Below are 16,255 nucleotides of genomic sequence, written 5' to 3' on the forward strand. Positions count from 1 at the left end.
AGCCCAAACATTTAGCATAATGACTGGCGATATTTTCGTGTAACTGCTTTGAGGAAGAGAAATTTTGACTGTAAAAACTTCTAAGGGGCCGCAGTGATAAGAAGTAAACACATGGGAGGCCCGTCCCGAGTTACATTATTGCAATTCATTCCACGAGATTGCATTAATTAAGTAATCGCACCTGTGCTAGTAAACAAATTTCTGCAAGCTCAGCTAAAATATGCGAACAACAACCAGCCACTTAAGATATTCCGATGTATATAGCATTTGGCATAAACAAAATACTAGTTTGGCTTATATTTAAATTAGTACAGGATTTTCACCTGACCGAGGCTGTGGGCCCTATATAAAGCGGCCGATCGGCTAAGCTCAGGCCACAATCAACTAGAAGATCGTGTAAGATCAACGGAACGTAGAAATCTATATCGCGTGTGAGGAGAGGATTTGCATAAATTGAGTCTGAGTGATAATGGTAAAGGATTTGGAACATGTGCCTAGTGTTATGTAATACCGAAAAGTTTACAAAAATGATATATAATTTTAAAAAACTCTGTTGAAAATGAAAAGTTTACAAAGCTTGTGTCTTAAACATAGAAGTGTTTATCGTGTTCTATATATTTATATTATATCGTTTTTTCTGAATTTATTTTAAAGATATTTCTTATCAATACATTCTAATGTTCCTTAAAATTCCTATACTTCCTTTTAGACCAGCTATACTGACAAAGGAACCAAAGTGAGTATGAAAAAACCCAATGTTATATCACAAGATCCAACTCACTATCGTCTATGCTTTCAGCCTGAAGCCGGCAAATTTCTAAGCTTTGATCACTTGACTTTCTACGTTGGCAACGCCAAGCAGGCGGCCAGCTACTATACCACTCGTCTGGGCTTCGAACCACTTGGTTACCAGGGACTAGAGACCGGAGAACGACGCTTCGCCAAGCATGCCGTGCGTCAGAACAAGATCGTCTTTGTGTTCGTCTCCGCCTACACGCCGGATGACAAGGAACATGGACTCCACCTGATGCGCCACGGCGACGGTGTCAAGGATGTAGCCTTCGAAGTGGAGGATTTGAATGCCATCTTTACGCTGGCTGTCTCCCGTGGAGCCGAAGTGGTTCGCGACATCTGGGAGGAGAGCGATGACCACGGATTCGTTAGATTCGCCACCATCAAGACGGTAAGTGAATGGATAGATATTTTAAATTACAAGGACATGCAACTTCTTATTCCTTCCTATTTCTTGTAGTACGGTGATACCACCCACACTTTCGTGGAGCGAAATGGTTATAGTGGGGACTTTCTGCCAGGATTCCAGCGTTCGTCTGAAGATGTTCTTCTGAAGGGCCTGCCTTCCACCAAACTGAACTTCATTGATCATGTGGTGGGCAACCAGCCGGATTTGCAAATGGAGAGCGTGGCTTCCTGGTACGAGAGGATCTTGCAGTTCCACCGCTTCTGGTCGGTGGACGACTCCCAGATCCATACGGAGTACTCGGCCCTGCGATCCATTGTGATGGCAAACTACGAGGAGACGGTGAAGATGCCGATCAACGAGCCGGCCAATGGAAAGAAGAAGTCGCAGATCCAGGAGTACGTAGAATACTACGGAGGAGGTGGTGTCCAGCACATTGCTCTCAACACCGACGACATCATTCAGGCGGTGACCAACCTGAAGGCTCGGGGAACTGAGTTCCTGACCATCCCAGCTTCGTACTACGAGCTCCTGCAGGAGCAGCTCTCGCACAGTCGCACCAAGATCAAGGAGGACATGGAGGTTCTCAAGAAGTTGAACATTTTGATTGACTTCGATGAGAACGGATACCTGCTGCAGATCTTTACGAAGAACTGCCAGGACAGGCCCACTCTCTTCCTGGAAGTCATCCAACGTTATAATCACAATGTAAGATTTATTGCTTAAACTACTATTGCTAAGAAAAGGTCATTAATAATCATAACTATTTCAGGGATTCGGCGCTGGCAACTTCAAGTCTTTGTTCACGGCTATCGAAATCGAGCAGGCCAAGCGTGGTAACTTGTAAATCAAATATGTGCCAATATACAAACATAATAAATGAAATGGTCTAAACAGAATAACTAATAAAAAAATGGTCGCCTGAGTGTCATTTGTTTAGTCTCTGGTTCCTGAACCGAGTGTCTATCAAAACCTCATTGCGTGGATCGCCTTCAGCGAAGGAAACCATCAGGGGATTCCAGAATCCAGGTGGAGTCGTGCTTCGTGCGTCCACGTGCCGGCACTTGGACAAATAGTCTTCTATTTTCTCGTCAGTCAGATTAGAGCCCATAAAGTTAATGAACTAAAGGGAATAAGTGGTTTCATTTTTATAAAATTGAATATTGATAATAGAAAAACGAATAATTGGCACTAACCTTTTCGCACTCCTCACACTCAATGTTAAAACGTTCTTTGGCCGTCAATTCAGGTTCCTTTTTGACCATAATCGGTCTCGGAAAATCTTCCTCTGAGGCTTTGCTATCCTCATCTTCATTATCCATTAGATGCTGCTCAATATCCTCAGGGAGTTTCGTTGATTCATTGCCAACATATGTTTCCGGTTGGGAGACCGGTTCCATCTTCACAGCCCTGATATTTGGAATGGTGGTCTCTACTTTTGCGGCATTTGGTTGGATATGCTTTTGGTTATCAATCATTTTCTTCTCGAACTGTCTCAAAGCATTCGAGCAGGCCTCGTCGTCGTCCTTCATAATTTCGGCCAGCACATCCATGGTGCCTAATTTGCTCACTTCTTCGGGGGTATCATTAACGAAGATAATATCCTGGGTGCCTGGCGTCAACAGAACTACACTGTCCGAGGTGCTGTTGATTCCTAAACCCGGAGGTGTGCTCGGTGGCGGCATTAAGGGAAGCTCTGAGCACTCCATGTTGAACTCGTCATCCATCTCAAAACTATCCTTGCGAATTTTGCTACTGCTATTGCTGCTGGTGGTAAGCCAGTCGTCTGCGTTTGAAACGCTCGCGGTGTCTGTTCTGCAAGCTTGGCTTTTAATATTAGAAGGAATGGCTAAGAAAAGTGTCACAGTATTCTTCAAATATCAATAATTAGTATAATGAACGACTACATATATTTATAGCCTTATAATCCTGTGACTCTTTTCAAAAAATTGCATTGACTTTTACCTTTGTATTAGAGATCGTTGTGGGCGGGATCTTTTGAGACTGGTGCTCAAATTGGGGCTGTCCTCTATGATGTCCTTTTCGCTATTGCTCGTCTTATTTGGTTCGAATTTCAGGCGAGTTTGTTTCAAGTGCGAGTTACTACCTTTGTGCGTGAGAGACAATTTGGTGAAGACCGCCGGCTGCTTGGGTGTCTTACGGATCCAACTGATGCCAGCGCCAGAAACATTGTTTGGCTGCACATTCTCCCGGTTCCGGATGTCAGGCTTCCGGTCGGGTATTCTTAACTTGCGCGGGCTCTGGGCAGTGGCCTCCGTCTCCGCAATGCTCTCGTCCTCCTCCATTTCCTGATCTTCGTCGGAGAGATCAATGTCGCCAAGGGCTATGTTCATGTTCAATGAGTTCTGGCTTTGCGGCTGCGGGGATATGTCATCCTTTACTTTCTTGGGCGACCGTTTCCTGCGCTTCTCGGCCTGAACCATGGATTCCTGTCGCTCCTTTAGCAAATCTAAGGCCTTGTGTAGCTTCTCATTGTGCGTCTTTAGGTGTTCTATGGTCCTGGCACTCTCCTCCGAGTTCCGCTGCATCACTAAGGGTAATATTAAATTTAACATTAAGAAATCTTAATCCTTTAAAAATCAACTTACTTAGGGCGTGTTCTTTGATCGTGTCCAAGGCGGCTATAAGACACTTCATGCTCTTCTCCTTGTGGCCCCGACATGCTCCACACGTCATGCTTCAACAACTTGATTAATTTTAACTAATTTAATACGAATTCTTGTGTTATTTTATGGAAAGCTAATTTGCTTTTTGTTTTATTCCGCGTTGGCAGTGCATATGACCGTTGCTAAACTGATAAAATATACCACTTAGTTAAAATACCAAAAATCTGGTATATAATATTGAACCGGTTGGTATTATTGAACAGAACTTGTATGGTCTTACTGTTTGCTCGTGCTTAATTTTATTTTCCACCTGTAAAATTAAGTTTATTAAAGAAATTAAGACAATTTTGCCATGGCACACTTGCGGGAGACCTCGGACAAGGCGCTGAAGATGCTGCGCACGCTGCCGCGCGTGCAGATCGGTAATCTGCGGCCGAATCCCAACTCAAAACAAAATGTGAGTGGTTGAATAACAACATGCAATCGATGTACTATTTACTAATAATTAATAATATATGTAAATGTTTGCCGGCAGGACAAGCGTGGCCGGGCGCAGCACGGCGGAGACAAGCACGGAGCGGGCAACAAGGGATCCGGCCAGCGGCAGAACTTCATGAGGTTGGGCTACGAGACGGGCAACCAGCCCTTCTACCTGAGATTCCCCTACGAGCCCTACTACAAGGGTCACCACATGAAGCGCCAGTATCCGCCCATTTCGCTGCTCCAGCTGCAGGTGCTCATCGACACCAACCGGATAGACATCAGCCAGCCCATTGACATCAGCACGCTGTGCAACTCCGGCCTCCTGAAGCTAAAGCCCGCTGAAATGGAGTACGGATTCCAGCTCACGGACGACGGACTGGACAACTTCCAGGCCAAGATCAACATTGAGGTGCAGCACGCCAGCGAGGCGGTCATAGCAGCCATAGAAAAGAACGGCGGTGTAATCCGTACCGCCTACTACGATCCTCGCAGCCTACACATGCTGGCCAACCCGAAGAAATGGTTCGGGAAGGGAGTGCCCATCCCCAGCCGTATGCTGCCCCCTCAGGATGCCGTCGACTACTACACGAACGCGAAGAACCGCGGCTACCTGGCCAATCCCGAGGAGATCAGCCAGGATAGACTGGTGCTGGCCCAGAAGTACGGCTACCAGCTACCGAAAATTGAAGATGATCCCGCCTACGAGATGCTCACCACTGCCAAGGACCCCAGGCAAGTGTTCTATGGCCTGGAGCCCGGCTGGCTGGTCAACATTGTGGATAAAACAATCGTCAAGCGCAAGCAATAGCTAGTCGAGTTTGTTACTATGCCTTTTTGTTAAATAAAGAAGTGGATTACAAAAAGCTTTGTTAGACTATGATACTGTGGGACATTTTATGTGTCCTTGTCTTTTTTGCTTAGGTTCATATAAACACCTGCTTGGCCGAAAGATCCTCCATGAACGGCTTAACCACAGCACTGGTGGCGAAGCAGAATATCAATCCAAAGGTTATTGAGATGGGCAGGGCGGGCAGCGCCTTGCGCCAGATGGCCAGCAGCAGGAGGGTGAGGCAGAGACCAATCAGGATGGCCACAAAGCAAGCGATCGTGGTCGTCCAGTCGCCGTAGCTGGAGGCTTTTCCCACTAATACCGAATAGAAGATGAAGTCGCCGAGACCCAGTTTTATGCCGCCTAAGAGTAAGTAGTCGTTAGAGATCTATTTCGCTTTTACCTACTAATACTTACGTTCTTCTTGGCCATCCGGATGATTCTGATCTGGAGCTGTGACTGTTCTATACTCGTTTGAACGCTGAGCGTTTCCACTCTGAGTACTTTGAACCTCGATCTGGCGACGCGCCACCCGTTCGCTCAAATTGGCAGACCATTCCTGCGTGAAACCCGCGGCCTCGGCTGAAAAGAAACCAAACAAATTCTGCTTTAGAGTTGAGACTTGACTTAATGCCTTGAAATAGACTTAACAGAGCCAATTTCGCAGCTTCATCTTGGATGATATTCTACTAGCAGCGCTTTATACCATATGCCCAAACATAACTAAACAAGACAACGAATACACAAGAGTACAACAAACAGACCAAATGCCAAATAAGCCATGTACAGATTTCAGAGAAGTAGGTAAATCATAAAAAATATAATGCATATGTACCGTTTCCGCGCAAATTGCTTTTAAAAGTCACAAGTGGCATACCTTCAGCTGCCAGTACACTGCCGTCATCCCGCTGATTCTGTCGAGGATGGGAGTTACCTGAGCGTGCGCCACTGACCGCGGCTGCCTCCGGCGAAGCCAGCGAGTTTTGGGTGGCCCTCGTGGTGGTGGTGGAGTTGCTGGACGAGGGTGATGATGAGGCAGTGGCCTGTGATTGTTGTGGCGTAACTGTGCCGACAAGTGCGTAAACGACAGTGGCTAAAAAAAAGAATCTTGCTCGGTATAATAGTCTTCAATCAACTGGGTCATTATTACATGAGTAGATCAGGGCGGGGAAAATCTGCTCATTTCGCTCTTGGGCCGTTTCAACCAAAATGCGAAGAGGTCCTCTTGGGGAAAGGACAGCTATGAGATCTGCAAATAAATAACAAATAAGTTAACATATAATGAACAAGGTGCTGCGACTCACCCCAAATAGAAATGGCAGCCAGAACAGCCCAGGCAGTCCATTCAGGCAGGTATTTGATGAACACCAAAGCCATTAAGGCAGCCACAAAAATAAGATATCCCTGCTGCAACCGCAAAGGACCCATCCAATGGATGGACATCATTCCGACCACTCCAAAGTTCCACATAATGAGCAGGGCAGTGGGATAGTCCATGGGAATGTTATAGGCGCGCAGGAGCTCCCTGAAATATACAAAATGTTATTGAAGAACTTGAAATTGTACTCATTACAACTTACTCCAAATATAAGTACGTAAAGATGAACAATAGCATGAAAGAGGAGAGAATCAGCCAGCCGTGGATGATGCGGTAGCAGCGTTTCTTGTACAAAACAATGAGCAGGATTGTCATTACCACGACCACGCTCATCAGAATCAAAGAGTTGGCCAAGGCATTCCAGAATTTAACGCTGGGTTCTGGTGATTGCTCGTGGAAGGGAGTGTACAGGCTGTAGAAGAACAAACAAGCATTAGTGGGTGATGCCAGGGGATGATCACCTCAAAGTTAACCATACAGATAAACATCCGTGCTGTTGTAGAAGCTTATGGAGTTGATGGTCGCCACCACTACTAGCATGCAAAGGGATACGGGCACAAATAATTTGATCACATGCTGAGCGCCATATTTCAGGCCTTGCTCCTCCTCCAGTTCATTTGGGGGCGGACCACCGGCGCCGCCGCCTCCTGCAGTCAGTCTTGAAGGTCTTTGTCCGCCGGGTTCCCGCATCACCACATTGGGAACCGCAAGTATTGCCTGGCATAAAACAAAATTTCATAAAAAGTTGGTAGTTCCAGCCCATTGATTACCCAGAACTCACCGCATCCGGTTGATCGTGATTGCTGGAGCCGTAGTTGCTGCGCTGCTGCTGCTGCCGCCTTGGAGGACGCTCCAAACGCTCCGCCTCGCCGTTCTGGCTGCCCACATTGCCATCGTCCCCGCTGGCGAGTCCGGAGGAGCACGAAGCCTGGAGATTGACAGCAGCCATCAGTGGTGTGCGTTCGTTCGCCTCCGTAGCGCTGGACGCCTCCCCCTGCGAAGCCGTAGTTGTGGGATGGGATGAGAACTTCTAGCAGGTGATCGCCGATTAGGGTATGGATGTTAGGGTATCTATGACTGCTTACAATTACTGGAACCAAAGAAAATGTCGCTGGGCAAAACTTTCTTTTGTTTTGACTTGGAGGAGAAGCGACTCATAGACTAGAGATGGGCAGCCGCTGGTGCGGCTCAGTTATCGATTTTCGATTGGTTTAAAAGGTGCATGGGAGTAGCAAAGAATAAGTAAGAGGGGTTCTTTTGGGATTATAAGGGTGTTCCCTAACTGTTGAATTTGGTCAGTTGCTGAGGCAAACATACAAACTCTATTTTAAAAGCTCATACTTTCCGTCAACCTTTCAACAATTCAGCAACTAATCAAAAGGGTGTTTTTAAGCAAAAACAGCTATAGGTATTATATTATTCAGGACCCTTCTCATACACTGTTCACAACACCCATAATAACAAGACTTCGGACTTCGATTAAATTCTTTAAAAAAATACCAAAAACAATAAAACAGCTGTTTCAGTCTTAAAAATACCAAACAAAATACAGCAAGGTCAAGCACGGTCGCACTTATTATTTCATAAGAATTCGACCAACAAAATAAATTGTTTATAATAATTGATTTTGTACATTAAATTACACTCTGCCATGTTGCGAGCCTTAAAATCACAGGTGGAAGCACCCTTAGTGATTGCCACCGTAAGTAGAAGTTCATAAATCGAAATAAATAACGTACTTATTTGATTGAATAATGCAGCGTGCGGCATCAACAAATGCGGAAAAGCTTGAGGAGATTCGCGAGCGTCTGGCCAAGGGACCCAACTTTCAGGACTTTGTCCAGAACCCAGACAACACGAAACTGGAATGGGAGAACTACGAGGGAAAGCTGCGCCGCGAGAAGGGCGAGGAGCAGCGCCTGCGACTGCCGCCCTGGCTGAAGACCACGATTCCCGTGGGCAAGAACTACGCCAAGATCAAGGCCCAGATGAGGGACCTCAAGCTGTCCACCGTCTGCGAGGAGGCCCGCTGTCCCAACATCGGCGAGTGCTGGGGCGGCGGTGAGCACGGCACCCAGACGGCCACGATTATGGTGAGGGAACAGACCCCCTGGTGACCCCTGCTGATAACCGAGCAGGTTCTCCTTATCTAAGTAGAATTTTCCACTCAACTTGGTTTTTGGGCGCTTAGGCATTTGTCCATTTACAATATCCATTCGTTGTACATATCTTTTATATATTATAATTTATAGTTTTAAATAATTGTGTCTAGTCGTGTGTTATAAGAGAGAACCTTCAGTCAAGTAATTGTTTTTCAACATTTTATTTATTTATTCTAATTAAATATGTTATTCTTCTTATTTTGCAGCTCATGGGCGACACTTGCACTCGAGGCTGCCGATTCTGTTCGGTTAAGACGGCACGTAAACCACCACCATTGGATGCAAATGAGCCCGTGAACACCGCTACGGCCATTGCCTCCTGGGGATTGGATTACATTGTCTTGACCTCAGTAGATCGGGATGGTAATTATTTGCTATGATTTTTAAGTAACTTATTTTTAAACAACTTATATTTTTACCCTAGATTTGCCAGACGGCGGCTCGAAGCACATAGCTGAAACTGTTCGGGAAATTAAAGCGCGGTAAGACCTATATTGCTATCCAGAACAACTTCTAGCCTAGTCCTTAAAATGCATCGTAAACAAATTCTTACTTACACTGACACTTTTTTCCTTCCAGTAATTCGAACATCTTTGTGGAGTGCCTGGTGCCAGATTTTCGCGGCAATTTGGAGTGTGTGGAGACGATTGCCAACTGCGGCCTAGATGTCTATGCCCACAACATTGAGACGGTGGAGAAGCTCACACCCTATGTGCGAGACAGACGTGCCCACTACCGGCAAACACTGCAGGTGCTAACCGAAGCGAAGAAGTTCAATCCCAATCTCATCACAAAGAGTTCCATTATGCTGGGTCTGGGCGAAACCGACGAGGAGATTGAAAATACTTTAAAGGATCTGCGGGAAGCGGGAGTCGATTGTGTAACCTTGGGTCAGTACATGCAGCCCACGAACAAGCACCTAAAGGTCATCGAATACGTTACGCCTGAGAAGTTCAAGCACTGGGAGGAGCGGGGAAACGAACTGGGTTTCCTGTACACGGCCAGTGGTCCGCTGGTTCGCAGCTCATACAAAGCCGGCGAGTTCTTCATCACGAGCATATTGGAGAACCGCAAGAAGAGGCAAAACGCTAGTGCAGTCCCCGAAGAGTAGGACAATTGCGTAGCCTTCAAAAACCCAAACTTTTCTCGATGCCTGGTTACGTGTAAAACAGCTGTTAACACGCAAAACTTTCGCTTGTTGTGCAATGTATATATAGGAGGACAAATTTATTATATTGAAATAAATTCGAATTGTTGATAGCGTTTAAGGAAGTCATTACTTATTATTACTTTTACTTAATTATGTTTTGCGATTTATATCAGATATGTATTAAGGGTTAAAAAATTTTTGTTTAAAGATTTGTAGTTCCATGTTTACAAATAACAACGACATTCTGTGAAATGTTGTAAAATGTTAAAATTAACCATATTCAATATTTTACAAAATACACAAAATATATTTTTAAATTTCGCGCTATTTTTGTACCAAGCCGCCTTCTTTGGCGTTAGTCCTTTTTTCCGGAATCACTATCTTTAAATAATTTGGGCACACTATACAGACTATTATTGTTTTTTTTTTGTTGAGCATTTGATAGGATTGGATTGGATAGAAAGTCTGCAAAAAAGACAAAGAACCAGCATAAAGATGCCTCGCCTAGTCAATGGGCGCGAGGCCGCACCCACGTACTCGAATCTGGTGAGATGAGATAATAATTTTAATAAAACAAGCGCCTCCTTTCACCGAAACAAAAGCCATATGCAATTGTTGCTTGTTTGTTTTCATGTTTGTGCAATGGATTCCTAGTTTTATAGAGTACTGGAGGATATGTGCTTATGTTTTTGAAATTATCGCTTAAAGAAAATGCAGGGATTAAAGTCTAACATGTACAGATACATATCTTTACAAAAACGCCCACTTGCACTTTTTTTGCTGCGTATGCAATTGTGCATTTGATTTCGGTTTCCAAAAACGGAACACCTGTCGCTTCGTTAGTAAAATTTTTCATTTTCTCCCCCACAGGTTGGCTTCATATTCATCTTCAACCTTATCGTGGGAACTGGAGCTCTAACGCTACCCGGAGTCTTTGCCCGGGCAGGATGGATGCTGTCGCTCATAGTCATTGTCCTGCTGGCCATCATCAGCTATATGACGGTGACCTTCATCATCGAGGCGATGGCCTGTGCCAATGCCATTCGGAATTGGCAAACCCTGCAGGCCCTGCGACAAAGTCGAAGTTCCGCGGAGAACAGTGATAGCGATGATAATGCGGATGAGGTTTCGGTGGCATCAGGAGCCGATCAAGGGGGTGACTTCGAGCGGGTTCCGCTGACCATCCAGAACAGGGAGTTCCACTACTACCAGCTCTCCCACAAATTCGAACTGGGCGAAATGGCCACGCTCTTCTTCAACGAATTCGGACGCATTATGTTCTATCTCTGCCTGATTGTTTATCTGTACGGGGATCTGAGCATTTATTCCGCCGCCGTGGCAAGAAGTCTGCGCGACGTCGTGTGGTGAGTAATTGTATTCGTTGGTATCTAGCGCGTGATATCATACCCTAGCAACATTTTTTGGCTCCTTGTAGTGATCAAACAAACGGAACGGACACCAAAACCCTGATGTATTGGGCAGGAGACTTTGAGAATAATACTTCACGGGCTTGCTGGAAGGAGCATACTATCTCTCGGTTGAGCATGTACAGGGTGATTTTAATTGGATTCACTCTGATCTTTGGTCCATTTGTGTATTTTAACGTACAGAAAACGAAGTATCTTCAGATGCTTACTGCTACCTTTCGATGGATGGGTAAGTTATGATTTATTTTAGGCGTAAAAAATATAAAACGCTTCTTTGTTGCAGCTTTTACCCTTATGATCTGCATATCACTGAAACTACTTATCACCAGGGGACCGAAGGGTCATCCAGAGACCTTTAACGTATACGGCATTCCCTCGCTTTTCGGCGCTTGTGTCTACTCTTTTATGTGCCACCATTCACTGCCCAGTTTGCTGGCTCCCCTCAGGCACAAGTCGATGGTGGCGAAGATTCTCTCCTTCGACTATATTATCATTTGTGCATTTTACATTTTACTAGCCATGACAGGTATTTTTGCCTTTGAGAGAATTGAAGACCTTTACACGCTGGATTTTCTGCCCAACGATGTGGCCTACATAGACTTTTGGTCAGGTCTCTTAATTGGCATTGATTATTTCCTCGCACTTTTCCCCATCTTTACGCTGTCCACCAGCTTTCCCATTGTGGCCATAACTTTGAAGAACAATCTTCAATCGCTTTTCCTCGACATGTCGCAATATGGAAGTTACAGTCTTTTTGTGCGTCTGTGCTTTCCCCTTCTTGCTATAATTCCTCCATTTTGTATCACTTATTTTACGGAGAGCTTGTCCAGTTTGGTGGCATTTACTGGCACCTATGCAGGCACTGGCATCCAATACATAATCCCCGTGTTTTTGGTTTACTTTTCAAGACGCACTTGCTCAGAGCTCTTGGGCAGCGGCGTGGTCAATCGTTTCCAAAGTCCTTTCAGGTCCAGTGCCTGGCTGGTGTTCGTTTTTATTTGGTCCATTTTATGCGTCTGTTTGGTTTCTATTAACTTGTTTAGTTAGGTTAAACTATCTGCAGAAACGTATGTAGGTAATTTAATGGCAAAGAATTTATTACCGGATAATAAAGTTCCTTGTCATATATTTTTACAGAAAGTATAACCATCTTATTTTGTAGCTGTATATACTTAGGAAAATAATTTTATTAAAATAAGAATATAGTTATGTAAGTCAGTATTGAAATCGGCTGTGAAACATAAAATTTGATTGAACTCTTATTATGTGGTCTGGACTGTCAATTTATACGCTCTTCATAAATCCTGCAATTTAATATTCGTGCTTTCATCTTAAAAATTTGTTCAAAAATTATGGTTTATACATCTCAAACGCAAATATTAATGTTAAATCAGTAGGGACATTTTTAAATCTATATGTGAAATATATGAAATGTATTACCTTTTAAGATTGCTCAATATAAATATATACATGCTATTTGTTTAAACGTTAGAAATCAAGAGAGAATTTTTAATGTAAGATAGTAATAAATCCTTTTTTAATCTGGAAAATGTATGTTTGAATTTAATATCCGTTGGTTTTACGGAGAAAAGCGGATAATCAGTGTCAGTGTGACCGAGGCTCAGTTGTCAGAAGAAACTATCGATCTGCCAATCGAAAAATGTCCCACCACTGAATTTTGTTTGTTTATGTTATGTTATTCGCTTTTATATTTCATAAATCAGGGATTGTTTAATAAATCATAGTACAGGAGCTTAAGATGTCTTTGTCGGTAGACAGCAATAAGTCCCTGCTGAGGAAGGGCGACATGAAGCTGGAAAACTATCCCACTTGTGCTGTGGAGGCACTTACTCGACTTGGTAATGTTTAAATTCCCTTATTTCTGCACACTTTACAAACTTAAATTAATAATTGCAGAAACATTAATTGCCAGCCGGAACAAGCAGAATATGGTGATGCAAATCATATCGGAGTACATATTCCTGGAGCGAACCACCAAGGACGGAGATGTGCGCAAGTCGCAGGCGCTACCCATCAGCCAGATGAATCTATTCCAGGAGTTCCAGCTGATCATAGCGCTGATCGAGTACTTCTCGCGGCCAGGAAGAGATGCCACCCGCAACGCCATATTCCTGTCGCTATTCGGGAGCCATCTGACCCCACAGCGATCCAAACTGCTGTCCCGGCTGATCAGCACAGCGGTTTCCGGATCTGTGGCCCCGCTGCTCTCCTCGGCCGGCACGTGGATGCAGCAGGTGGGCTGCAAAACGCCGCTCAGCCTGGAGGTGGCCCAGAACATAGTCAGCGACTTCATCTCGTACTCCAGAAAAACGCCGGAGCAACTGAAGCAGCTGCCCATGGTGGGTCCGCACTTTGCGGCCAACTTTATGGTCGCCGTGGCGGATCTGTATCTCAATGAGCAGCGCTCGCAGACCCTGAATCCCCCGCCAGATGCCCTGCTGGACACCATAACCGAATGGATGACGGAGAATCCCACGCTGTGTCAGGCATCGCAGCAACCTTTGGTCCTGCCCGCCGGCGCCATAGCCATGCCATTTGCCACCCCTTTGGCAGGACTCTTGCGCTGGGTGGTCCTGGCTCCTCTGGTCTCCAATCGGCAGGCCTACAGCAATCTCCACCTATCCCTCCTGCGAGCCCTGCAGCAGCTTGTCAGCAGTGGCGAATCGACAGCTCTGCCCAGCCAAGATCTTATGCAGATCGTGAAATCCCTGCAGAGCTACTGTGCCCGGCTGGGGGAATCCAAAACGGATCCCGACACGGATGCAGCCTATCAGAAGTGCATGGAGCGATTCGCCCAAGCCGTGCAAATCGCGCTGAGCTCAAACTGCATCACCAATCAGATACAACTTCTTTGCCTTCTGGAATCCTTGCCGCCACACAAGCTGATGAAGATCGTTATAGAAGCCCATAAAAAGTAGTAGAATATTTAATTAAATATAAAGCCTTTTTTAAAAGTAAGTTGATCTTTCTGCAATACCCAAGTTTAATCTAATTCATTTATAAAAGATCCGGGAGTGTAACATTTTCGTATTCTAAATTGCTTGAGTATGTTAACCTAGCTTAAATCTATTCAAAGAATTAAAAGTATGTATAGATTGTATTTGATTTTTAAAAGTTTTTCTAAGCCCGCTCACTTTGGGATGCTGCCATACTAAGACAAACAAAGGTTCAGCGCGCATGTCCTTGAGGGAATATAGTGACCTGGTGACGGGAGAAGCAAGGAAGTGTTAAAAATCGATAGTATCCCAGTTTCAAGCTTTCTCCGCGGTGCAAGCTTGTTGAATAGAATCGAAATCGACGGCAGGAACCCTCGACTGGGGAAATAACTGGTAAATCCTGTCGCAATCCAGAGGATTCAATGAATCCCGTACCGAGTCGCGAATTCCTGGAGGTCCATCCGCTGCACCAACATCAGCCGCACTGCAAGCAGCAATGCTTTGTGTTCACGGAGATAGCAGACATCGAACTGCCCGCGGAGATAACCAAGTTTGGTGGTGGGAATGAGAAGATCAGGTGCTCCAACGGGGGCATTCCCACCTACAGTTCCAAGAAGGACTCGTGCAGCGAATCGTCGGGCGAACGACCGGAGAGATCGCGAGGTCGGAAGATTCTGCTGGGCGTCGGTCTAGTGCTCGTGTGCATTGCCATGGCCGGAGGCATTCCGCTGGCCCTTCAGCTGCGCTCCTCGTCGCTCCTGGAGGCCCGTCTCGCCTTCATCCGCCGCCTGCTGACCGAATCGCCTCTGATCGAGGGTTCCTGGAAGCCGCCGAGCACGATGAACCTGAACAGCAGCAATCTCTTCGAGGTGCGACAGAATCACATTGGCGCTGTCCTCTGGCCCATTGCCGTGCCATGTGGAGCCCAGTACCTGGATGCAGTGCAGCTCACTCTGGAGGGGATTGACAAGGCTAAGCGGATTACAGCTGCCACGGATTCCATGCACATTGTGGAGTCAGCGGATGAGATGGAACAGACCCACATCCGTGGTGAAGTGGCCGTTCTCATGGGCATAAGTGGGGGCCATGCCCTGGGCACCAGCACGGCCGTCTTGCGCTCCATCTACCTGTTGGGAGCTCGATTCGTGTCCATTACGAGCCAGGAGTGCACCACTCCTTGGGCGGCGGCAGCCATACGAAGACCAGATTATCTCGTCGAGGAGAACGTGACGAATTCATTCAACGAGTTCGGACAGGTGGGTAGACCTCTGTTGCATACTGTGCGTGTGGCGGCAGACATATCTGTTCATCTGTTGGTATCCTCAGTACATATTATAATGTAATCGACATAATTTTCAGACAATGCTCTTCGAAATGAATCGCCTGGGAATGCTGGTGGAGATTTCGATGCTCAGCGAGGCTGCTATGCTGGCCGTCTTAAAAACCGCCAAGGCGCCCGTTTTACTCACAAACGCGACACCACTTTCTATGTGCAATAGTAGCAGTACGGCTTCCATTCCCGATCATGTTCTCAGGTGAGCATTTCTAAAGATAATATATCTCTGGAACTTGTGCCAACGGATGTATTCCACAGCCTCTTGCCGGAAAATGGCGGAGTTATACTACTCAACCTGGAGCGCTGTGGGGATCGGACACTGGGCGTTCGAGAGGCCATCACTGCCATAAACTATGTTCGCAAGGTGGCCGGCGTGGACCACATTGGACTGGGTGGAGCTCCGAAGAGTTATGCCCTGCTGCTGGCCGAATTGGCCAGGGACAGGGTGTGGGGCAATGCAGCCATCAAGAAGCTGGTCGGCGGCAATGTGATGAGGATCCTGCGCGAGATCGAGACCCTGAAGAACCGGTTGCCCCTGTACGAGGAGTGGATTCCGCACGAGTCCATCGAAAGCAATTCCTATTGCCGCTATCCCGAGTCTTAGGATCAGCCACTTAATTTGGCTCAAGCGTTTGTTCTAAATAATTACTAAAATATTTAAATAAATTATTAAAGTACAATCGACTTGGTGTGAACTGGAGTAACTGG

General features: G+C 45.8%; 8 protein-coding genes across 14 annotated transcripts; 6 read left to right on the forward strand and 2 right to left on the reverse strand.

The window, feature by feature from the left end:
* Positions 1 to 365: 365 nt before the first annotated feature.
* On the forward strand, positions 366 to 2,123 carry LOC108028695 (4-hydroxyphenylpyruvate dioxygenase). The gene is made up of 5 exons (XM_017100640.3): positions 366 to 472; positions 710 to 736; positions 800 to 1,183; positions 1,253 to 1,906; positions 1,971 to 2,123. The coding sequence occupies exons 1-5, from the start codon at positions 470 to 472 to the stop codon at positions 2,043 to 2,045; spliced, it is 1,143 nt and encodes a 380-aa protein (XP_016956129.1). The 5' UTR covers positions 366 to 469; the 3' UTR covers positions 2,046 to 2,123.
* Positions 1,894 to 4,016, reverse strand: LOC108028693 (uncharacterized). 3 transcript variants are annotated; one of them, XM_017100637.3, is made up of 4 exons: positions 3,808 to 4,015; positions 3,164 to 3,749; positions 2,395 to 3,025; positions 1,894 to 2,321 (listed from the first exon to the last, which is right to left on the reverse strand). In XM_017100637.3, the coding sequence occupies exons 1-4, from the start codon at positions 3,893 to 3,895 to the stop codon at positions 2,127 to 2,129; spliced, it is 1,500 nt and encodes a 499-aa protein (XP_016956126.1). In that variant the 5' UTR covers positions 3,896 to 4,015; the 3' UTR covers positions 1,894 to 2,126. The 3 variants fall into 3 exon arrangements, with proteins under 3 accessions (XP_016956126.1, XP_016956127.1, XP_016956128.1); XM_017100638.3 differs by having other exon boundaries at positions 2,395 to 3,013; positions 3,808 to 4,013; XM_017100639.3 differs by lacking the exon at positions 1,894 to 2,321 and having other exon boundaries at positions 2,811 to 3,020; positions 3,808 to 4,016.
* A 70-nt stretch (positions 4,017 to 4,086) lies between these two features.
* LOC108028688 (39S ribosomal protein L15, mitochondrial) lies at positions 4,087 to 5,171 on the forward strand. Its single transcript, XM_017100632.3, has 2 exons — positions 4,087 to 4,282; positions 4,361 to 5,171. Exons 1-2 carry the CDS (start codon positions 4,178 to 4,180, stop codon positions 5,114 to 5,116), a joined length of 861 nt encoding a protein of 286 aa, XP_016956121.1. The 5' UTR covers positions 4,087 to 4,177; the 3' UTR covers positions 5,117 to 5,171.
* Positions 5,121 to 7,746, reverse strand: LOC108028686 (presenilin homolog). Of its 5 annotated transcripts, none has more exons than XM_017100626.3 (9): positions 7,601 to 7,746; positions 7,297 to 7,545; positions 6,994 to 7,232; positions 6,718 to 6,927; positions 6,442 to 6,662; positions 6,288 to 6,386; positions 5,973 to 6,230; positions 5,555 to 5,719; positions 5,121 to 5,500 (listed from the first exon to the last, which is right to left on the reverse strand). In XM_017100626.3, exons 2-9 carry the CDS (start codon positions 7,462 to 7,464, stop codon positions 5,232 to 5,234), a joined length of 1,629 nt encoding a protein of 542 aa, XP_016956115.1. In that variant the 5' UTR covers positions 7,465 to 7,545; positions 7,601 to 7,746; the 3' UTR covers positions 5,121 to 5,231. The 5 variants fall into 5 exon arrangements, with proteins under 5 accessions (XP_016956115.1, XP_016956119.1, XP_016956118.1 ...); XM_017100630.3 differs by having other exon boundaries at positions 6,072 to 6,230; positions 7,601 to 7,745; XM_017100629.3 differs by having other exon boundaries at positions 6,015 to 6,230; positions 7,601 to 7,745.
* Positions 7,747 to 8,070: 324 nt separating this feature from the next.
* On the forward strand, positions 8,071 to 9,949 carry LOC108028834 (lipoyl synthase, mitochondrial). Its single transcript, XM_017100825.3, has 5 exons — positions 8,071 to 8,217; positions 8,276 to 8,608; positions 8,884 to 9,040; positions 9,102 to 9,159; positions 9,257 to 9,949. Exons 1-5 carry the CDS (start codon positions 8,167 to 8,169, stop codon positions 9,786 to 9,788), a joined length of 1,131 nt encoding a protein of 376 aa, XP_016956314.1. The 5' UTR covers positions 8,071 to 8,166; the 3' UTR covers positions 9,789 to 9,949.
* Positions 9,950 to 10,230: 281 nt separating this feature from the next.
* On the forward strand, positions 10,231 to 12,749 carry LOC108028783 (transmembrane protein 104 homolog). Its single transcript, XM_017100763.3, has 4 exons — positions 10,231 to 10,373; positions 10,698 to 11,191; positions 11,263 to 11,483; positions 11,538 to 12,749. Exons 1-4 carry the CDS (start codon positions 10,323 to 10,325, stop codon positions 12,299 to 12,301), a joined length of 1,530 nt encoding a protein of 509 aa, XP_016956252.1. The 5' UTR covers positions 10,231 to 10,322; the 3' UTR covers positions 12,302 to 12,749.
* Positions 12,750 to 12,906: 157 nt separating this feature from the next.
* Positions 12,907 to 14,375, forward strand: LOC108028730 (integrator complex subunit 15). Its single transcript, XM_017100692.2, has 2 exons — positions 12,907 to 13,113; positions 13,172 to 14,375. The coding sequence occupies exons 1-2, from the start codon at positions 13,014 to 13,016 to the stop codon at positions 14,191 to 14,193; spliced, it is 1,122 nt and encodes a 373-aa protein (XP_016956181.1). The 5' UTR covers positions 12,907 to 13,013; the 3' UTR covers positions 14,194 to 14,375.
* A 118-nt stretch (positions 14,376 to 14,493) lies between these two features.
* On the forward strand, positions 14,494 to 16,227 carry LOC108028729 (dipeptidase 2). The gene is made up of 3 exons (XM_017100691.3): positions 14,494 to 15,467; positions 15,571 to 15,746; positions 15,806 to 16,227. Exons 1-3 carry the CDS (start codon positions 14,634 to 14,636, stop codon positions 16,149 to 16,151), a joined length of 1,356 nt encoding a protein of 451 aa, XP_016956180.1. The 5' UTR covers positions 14,494 to 14,633; the 3' UTR covers positions 16,152 to 16,227.
* Positions 16,228 to 16,255: the final 28 nt, after the last annotated feature.

The sequence above is a fragment of the Drosophila biarmipes genome, chromosome 3L (assembly GCF_025231255.1).
Source record: "Drosophila biarmipes strain raj3 chromosome 3L, RU_DBia_V1.1, whole genome shotgun sequence".
NCBI lineage: Eukaryota > Metazoa > Arthropoda > Insecta > Diptera > Drosophilidae > Drosophila > Drosophila biarmipes.